At 55.5% G+C, this 8107-nt stretch overlaps 1 protein-coding gene across 1 annotated transcript in view; it reads right to left on the bottom strand.

The window, feature by feature from the left end:
• Window positions 1–811: 811 nt before the first annotated feature.
• KLF13 (KLF transcription factor 13) overlaps window positions 812–8107 on the bottom strand; it is a 49846-nt gene continuing 42550 nt past the window's right edge. The window contains exon 2 of the mRNA XM_028122807.2: window positions 812–6912. Coding sequence (XP_027978608.1) covers window positions 6623–6912 — 290 coding nt within the window. The 3' untranslated portion in view covers window positions 812–6622. The remainder of the gene's footprint in view (window positions 6913–8107) is intronic.

Raw genomic sequence — 8107 nt, 5'->3', positions numbered from 1 at the left:
GCTTCTCTCCGTGCTCTGTGGGCACAGGCCGCGGGCCGGACCCCATCACCCAGTTCTTCCCACTAGCCACAGGCTGGACGCTGCCTGCTGCGGAAATGCCCTGTTTTGGGGGAGCAGCCTGATCACAGGAGACTTAAACGAGCTCTGCAGCAGCACGTACCATGCCAGTCCCCAGCCCCCGAGGCCTGTCCCCACAGCTCCGGGCTGCCGTCTGTGGCAGAGAGCTTTGGGCTCAGAGCCCCCAGCCACCCTCAGGGACTTCAGTGGCTGCCAACAGGTCCTTCTTTGGACTCTGGGCAGAGGGGCGAGGGGAGCAAGCAGGATCTGGCCGAGTGACAGTGTGGTCTGACAGGCTGTCAGAACCTCGAGGGCGACTGGGGTGGAGAAAGGGGGCTGCTGCTGGGGCGGCGGGGGCAGGGGGAGGATGTTCAGGTGTTTATGGGGAGTTCTAGGGACAATCACTATGACCTGCTCAGAAACGCATCATTGCTGCCTCCCTGAGAGCCTTTCTCCTCGATGCTCTTGGGGATGGAACTGTCAGGTAGAGCTTTTGGGCGGTGGGGTGTGGGAAGGGAGAAGAGCTGAGGGCTGGGAGTGCGACAAGCTGAAATCAGCTGAGTAGGTGGGAGGGGATGGCCAGAGGGGCACCCACTCTCTGCAAAGCCTTGTTTTCTGTAAAAGGCCTACAAAGTTCCAGGTTGGTTTCTGCCCCTCAGCCAATTCTATACAGCTGCTGGAGTTGGTCCACTTAGGTTGCTCCCCCCCCCCCCAACCCTGGGCCTCTCCAAGGAACCAGCTCTGGCAAATAAAATAATGAATCATAAATTTTATTTCAAAATGTAAACGTCACTAAACATGCATACACATTAAAACAATAAAATTTACAATTTAGTTATTTTTTTTCTTTTTGCATAGGACATCATTACAATATAGAATCTATGCCATACAAAATACATACAAAGTTTTATCCGAGCAAGCCAAGGCCAGATTGGGAACTGTACAACTGTAATACTTCACTGTAGTGATCCAGGAAAGATGAAACATGGCCTTCGGAAGCATGGTGTGGTGCTGGTTAAAAAGAAAAAAAAAAAGTTCCTACAGAAAAGGAAAACGCGTGATCCATGGAAATGGTCTTGGACCCTTGGATTCTGCCTTGGGATTTTGGCATACGATTCCAGAGAAGCTCCATCAATGGCTTTGGATGGGGAAGGGGTCATTTGTGCGGGTCTGGGGGTGGCTGACTCATGCACCCAACGCACCCACATGATGTATTCCCGGTTATGTGGGAACACAGCAAGCCCCACGCCCCACAATGCATAGCTCGTGCTGATGCCGCCGAGCCCTTGGGATCCTCAGCACTAGGCACACGGACTCTCCAGGGTGAAACTCGGGAGTGAAGCCACCCACCCTGACACCTGCACCCTGACCTGGGAAAGGCCGCCACACTGCTCCCCAAGTGGCACCTGATCCCCGCTGGGAAGTGGCCCTCTCACCCCATACACAGGGCAAGCTGGAGAGGGATCCGGCCGGTACACCCAGCCCTTGTGCTCTGAGTAGGGGGGGGCCAACCTTCGGCCAGACCTGTGGTTGTCTTGCATTCAGCTCACATACTTGGGTTTCTAAATAAGCATGTACAACAACCTGTCAACACGTCCCTGGGAAAACGCCCCTGAGCCCTGGGAGAAAGCTGCTCATGTGGTCCCCTCCCCTCCCATCTTGTTCATCTTTAAATAAAAGTCGTAAGGTTTTAAAGCTGCATGAGAAGGGGAGAGGCTGGGCAGGGCCAGCTGGACGCACTGCAAGTCTGACATTGCTACAGGGGATCAGAGGAAACCAAGTACGGCCCCTCTGCCCTCATGGATCCGGGGCTCAAAGCTCCCACCAAAGCCAATCTTCACACCAGTGAGGGACAGGGCAGTGGGTGGGAGGAAGGGCCTCGCCCTAAATGATGTGCAGGCATTTATCAGTAGTAAGCTGGATTGCGCATCCAAATTCTGGTACAAAATTCTCTGGAATGTGTCTTGGACAAACCTTTGAAACTGAGCCTCAGAATCGGGAATATCAGTCATAGGGAGCTGGCTCTTCCCAGGGCAATCCTGCCTTCAGAAATTGTAGGTCCACATCCTCGATTTTACCTTTGGAAAACATGGTCACGAGAATCGCATATGGAACCTTTGGGTAGCAAAAGATACGGGGGACCAACAAAGCATCTCTTACTGTTTTCGATGTGACCACCACATCAGACCCTTTAAACCTTCCAGCACTGTTTTTGACTGACTGACTTTAAAAATGGGTTTAAAAAAAAAAAAAATCAGTGATATCTGTCAGAAGTCAAAATAATCAGGTAGCCTTGTAAACAGCCCAAACCAGGAGTTAAATGACAATGGGATGCTATTGCTCAGATCACACTTTGTTAGGTGGCACTCCTGCTCACTGAAACCACGGATGAAGTCCCTGGCAAGTGCTATGACCCTGTGCCGTCCACCTTAGCACCTGCTTCTGGCAAGAAAGGAGGCTGGGTCTTCTGAAGACTCTGGGCCGGGCAGCAGAGAGCTCAACTGGAGACCCCAGTTCTGCCACACTTCCCTCGGGACCATAGAAAGCCACCGGCCCTCTCTTCATGTCCCAACAGGTGGGCTGGGGGCTACCTGTGGCTGGCCTGTCTGTCCCTATCTCCAAGTCACTCCCCACTGGTCTGAGCTGTGACCCAGGGCACGGTGAGATCTGGGGACCCCAGTCCCACTGATGTTTGCACCTGGAGGCTGCACCGTGGCGAATCCTGCACCTGCCCGGTTGCATGGCCTCAGAATAAAGGGTGGGTAGTGTCCTGCACCTCAAGTGCCATAGTGGGGGTGTGGTGGGATGCAGGTAGGGCACCTCCAGGACTACATTCCCATCAAGGGCATCGCTGCCTGTTCCTACATAGCACCCTACAGAAGAGGACCCCGGGGCCCTTCGTGGAAACGGCTGTGTTCACCTGTTCCTTTCCAGATGGCTGTAGGATTCCATGGGCATATAGGGAGCTGACAACTGGTCCCCTCACATGGCTGACGCAAAGAGGGGCTTTCTTATTTGGGACATGAGCTAAACGCCAGCCCCCTGATGGTTGAGTCCAGGGTCACTTTTAGGATTTTTTGGAGGAAATTCTCCCTTTGTTCAAGCAACCTTCATTTTGAGATCTCTGCCCCCTTGGCCTGTGAGAACAAGTCTGCTACAAAATAAAGGTTTGAGTTTTCACTATTATGTCTAGGAGTCCTATGGGTTCTTCAATCACACTGAAGCCAGCAAGCATGGCCATAAACCAGAAAAATGAAAGACCCTGAAATAGACCCAGGCTGGGAAGACATTCTACATCTTAGAAGAAAATGCAAGCTTTCAGGAGGGTCCACCCCATGTAACTGCTTCCAGTGGGGGCCCCAGGGAGTAGCTTTCCAAGGCCCACCGCCCCCTTCCACAAGCACTCATTTCATGGTGATGAGATGCCAGGGAGAGCCCATTTAAACCTCGCCTGAGGTTCATGGATTTTTCCCACCCTTCAAGTGAGATGAATTTTAGCCCCAGATGAGTCAGGATGGTCCGACCGGAGCCCCAGGCCAAGTGCCCAGGGAAGCCAGGCGGGGATTCCCTCCAGGTGCCCTAAGTCAGCAGAGCAGTGCCCCATCTCCCAGGCCAGGCCCATAGTGGAAGGACCGCACCCGGCCATTAGACCAGAACCGCTTTGGGAATGAAGACACACTCATTTGCCAAAAATAGTCAATGCCTGCATATTTCTGTTTTAAGGCAATGTTACCCTTCCATCTATCTGACGGAACAGCCCTGGGTCATTTAGAGGAAAAATTAAATTAAGTGCTCTCTTTGGAAACAGCAAACACCCGCTTTCCCTCCCCCACCCCCCACCCCGCCTCTAAAACAAACCAGCTCTTCTTTTATTCCAAGATGACTGGGTTTAGAGTCCTTACTCCCCTTCCTATGTGCAGACAGATGTGGGGTTAGAAACCCTCCTTCTGAGATGCCAGTGGGCAGATCACAAGGAGACTCCTGGCTCCTCAAGGGGGTAGCACTATGTGGCCTCCCAGGGACACACAGCTCCCTCGCCCTGCCTTCGGGGACCCGTGGACGGTGAGCACACCAAAGGACTTTGGAATAAAATTCCTGAACCTGGAATGTGAGTTCCTGAGACATGAAATGTATTCAGAGTGTGGCTTTCTATGCCTCACACAGAAACAACTTTGGGAGGGGCCTCCGAGGGCCTTCTGGGCCTCACTTTGGAACTGGGCATGAAGATCTCTCACCCCAAGCACTCAGGGCGCTCTTCTGTCCAGGTCTCTATAGGATCTTCCACCCTCTCTTCCAGACCAAACGCAAGCAGGGCTGTCATGCAGCCCAAATGGGACACGGCAGCTAGGGCCGTCAGCTCTGCATCTGATCCCCCAGCCCTGCTTGGCTTTCACCCACAGCAAGAACAATGCTACTGCCCAACTTGGTACCTAACACGCTACTCAGAAGCCACCACCATGCCCCTGGCCGATCCCAGACAACACACAGTAGAGTCTGAAAGGGGCACCCAAGTGCTGCATCCAGCAGATTGCCACCCTTGTGGTCATTATGGGCAGAGGGTGCCGGCCCCTGTGAGCACCAGCCAGGCCTGGGTCTCTGGGGCTTCTCTGTGCTGCACCCCATGCCAGGATACAGTGGGGTGGACGCAGGATGGCCACCACCAAGGCACTCTGGGCCCAGGAAGCCCATCTACAGCCCTCTCAGGTCCCAAGGGTCATTCCTCCTCACCAAAATGAGCAGAGGTCTCTGCGAGATACCTCAAATCCACCCCAAACCCACACCCCCCCACCCCAACACACACACACACACACACACACACACACACTGTCCTAGGGGCTTGTATTTACACGCCCCAACTCTCAGGAAGAAGGAAAGGGAGGTGCCCAGGCAGCAGCACTGAGCAGGAGCCTCCAAATGTCTGCAGAGGAGCAGCATGCTGGAGCCCAGCCTGACTGCCCCGCCAGGGCTCAAGCCCCACCCCAACCCAGGCGGGGGACTCCGGAGAAACCACTCAGCTCTCTGCTCTTCCTCTCCCAGCAGGAGAACGCTGGAAACACAGCACCCCGGAGCCCTACTGCACCACGGGCAGGCAGGTGTGGGCCGGGGCCTCCCAGGCAGGAGGGGAGGAGTGGGAGGGAAAGGGAGAAGTCCAGGGGGTGCAAAGCTCATGGAGAAGCTGGAGGTTTGCTAATTCCGAGCTGGGAACATGGTGGGTCTGAGCAAAGTATTTCCCACAACTTTCTGTCTGGTGTTCCCCGGGGAGGAAACAGAATGCACATTCTCCGACAGCATTTCCCATAACATCTGCTTTACCACTCCCGAAAAGTTCCAAGTCACAATGTTCCGGTCTCTTGCTACAGAACTGTCTCTGTGAAGCACCGAGTGCTGCCACGTGCATGGCCACACACACTGGGCCTCTGGCAAGGTGGCCCAACAACCTTCCCCGCGGTTTCAAACAAAGGTGTCTTGAGAGCAGGGCCGGTCCAGGGGAACATGGGAACTGGAGGCACCAGAGACACTTTCGGCCATCTCTGAAGAAGACTGGGTTCCCAGGCTCTGTTTTCCAGTCAGAGAAGATGAGAGAGTGATAGGTCCCCATGTGCCTTCTGCAGGACACAGACCATCAGGTGTCCCTACGCGGGGCACATACCTCAGGCAGGCCAAGGGCTGGGCAAACGTGGCCCGGGCCCTGTCACATCGGACTTCAGATGGTGCAGCGGGCTGATCAACCCAGGCTCACATCTCTGCTTCCAGTGCTCTGAGAGGCCCAGAGAAAGGCTCCTGGAGGCAGGGGGAGGGAAATGGGCAGGGCCCCCGCACAAGGCGGGCACCTCTGTGGTCTCCCCAGGTGGAGTGCTTCTTTTGCCCAGTACAGCTTAAGGCATCCCTCTGAATGATCTACGTCCTGAGCCCGGCCGGGCTGCTGGGGCAGAGGCTTGGCGGCCGGGAGGCCCCCGGCTTGGGAATCTGGCCTGGAAGCAAATGTCAGTGACCGCATTCGCTCAGAACTGACCGATCAACTGACCCACAGGCTGGATGCTGAGCCCCACCTGCACTGCTTCGTCTCCTTTGTCCCCAGTGTGTTCCCGAACCTAACAGAAAACTCCAGAGTGCAAATCTATGTACAGAATAAGGCGGCAGGAAAGGGGTGTCCTCACTGACCTCGTGGAACATGTCCATCCCTGAGAAAGGGGGGGGGTTCAACACCACTGAATCTCACCTTTGTGGGTATGTCTATTGTGCAATTTGTGGATGGTGTTTTTTGAAAATTTTTTGTTTTTTTACAAATTTACTTTGACACCTGAGGTGAAGAAATTGTTTGTTGTGTTGTTGTTATTGACTTCATAAAGTTCTCTCTTCTTTCTTATTACAAAAGGAAAAGACAGGGCATCACGAGAAGGGCGAGCATCTGCTCATGGCTGTAGTGGGGGCGGAGGGTCCTCGGCCAGCCCCGGGGTGGGCCGGGCGGAGTGGGGCAGGGCGCCCGCAGAAGGGGGGGTGGGGGGGCGGGGCCCCGGGGCGGGGAGGGCGGGGCTGTGCTGCCGCGGGCTGGCAGGGGCCCAGCTCAGGGCGAGCTGGCCGGGCTGATGGTGGGGCTGCTGGCGTCCGAGCGGCTGTAGTCGCTGAGGGAGCCGGTCCGCGAGCCCCCGCTGCGCCGCTGCAGCATGCCCGGGTGGAAGTTGGCGTGGCGGCGCGCGTGCTTCGTCAGGTGGTCGCTGCGCATGAAGCGCTTCTCGCAGATGGGGCAGCTGAACTTCTTCTCGCCCGTGTGCGTGCGGTAGTGCCGGGCCAGCTCGTCCGAGCGCGCGAACTTCTTGTTGCAGTCCTGCCAGCTGCAGGCGAAGGGCCTCTCACCTGCGGGTGACAGGGCAAAGCGTCAGTCCCTGCTCCTGCCCTCCACGCAGCCCGCTCCTCCCCACCCCTAGCTGGTCCCCGCCCTCTGCGCCCTGTCTCCACCAGCCCTCTGTGACAAAGCCATCAGGGCAAAGGTGTACCCTGCCAGTGCCCTCCAGCCGGTACCCAAGGAAGGCAGCAGACACCTCCCAGGATGAAATGGCAGCATCTCAGGTAATGTGGCTGCAGGGCCCAAGGCCCCTGGTCGTGGCACCCAACAACCTGTGCAGGCCCCCTGGCCCTGGCTTGTGGGGAGCTCAGGCCCATCTTCAGGATCAAAGATGGGGAACAGGAGTGAAGGGTCTAGGGCCAGGAAGGACCTGCAGGTCTGCGAAAGTCCAGCTGCCCCACACTGACCCCAGGGGAGCCACACTTCAGAGCCCCACACTGTTCAGGGCCAAGAGACAATTCCCAAACCCAAGTGCCCTACCACCATCCTGACCCCTCCTCAGTTTCCTCACCTATAACATGAGGAGCACAGACCTGGGAATTTCCTTCTCTTATTGCCCCCTCTCTTACATTAGTTCCAATGTGGCCAACAGGCAACAGCCAGCAGAGCAGGAGACTACAACAGGCTCTTGCAGACCCAAGCACGGAGACAGACAAGGGTGGCTACTCAGAACACTCCATGAGTGGGAGGTAACAAATGTCGGTTGCAATCAGGAACCCCTCCTCCCTCTTATCCCTTGCTCAGAGCAAGGAACAGGCCAGCATTTACCCAGGCAAACTCTGAGCCACACAAAAAAATGACATCAACTGCTCAGAGAGAACCAGCAGGAGCTCCTGGCACCCCAGAATGCAGCCCTTATGGCACCGGGGGTGGCCACACACGGCCAACCCTTCCAACCCTTTACCTTGCCCTCCCTCCCCCACTCTGGCCCTAAAGCCAACAGCCAGTCCTCAAAGCTGGCCTACCTGTGCCTGGAGAAGGAAATCCACACCACCCATCCCAAATGAGCCCATCAACCTTAAATATAAACAAACACCCAAGGATGGCCAGATGGCCAAGGAAAACCAGCAGCATGAAAGGGAGAAGTCCCAGAGCAACAAAACAAAGCTTACTCCAGAGGAAAAAGAGTGAAGCCAGGAGACAGAAGAGAATGCCAACCTAAAAATTCTAATTAGTATTCTGAGAGAAATTTCAGAAAAAATTCAT

The sequence above is a fragment of the Eumetopias jubatus genome, unplaced genomic scaffold (genome assembly GCF_037043125.1).
Source record: "Eumetopias jubatus isolate StellerSeaLion01/CBP00866 unplaced genomic scaffold, mEumJub1_p1.0 scaffold_7, whole genome shotgun sequence".
Taxonomy (NCBI): domain Eukaryota; kingdom Metazoa; phylum Chordata; class Mammalia; order Carnivora; family Otariidae; genus Eumetopias; species Eumetopias jubatus.
This window is presented reverse-complemented; position numbering and strand designations above follow the sequence as displayed.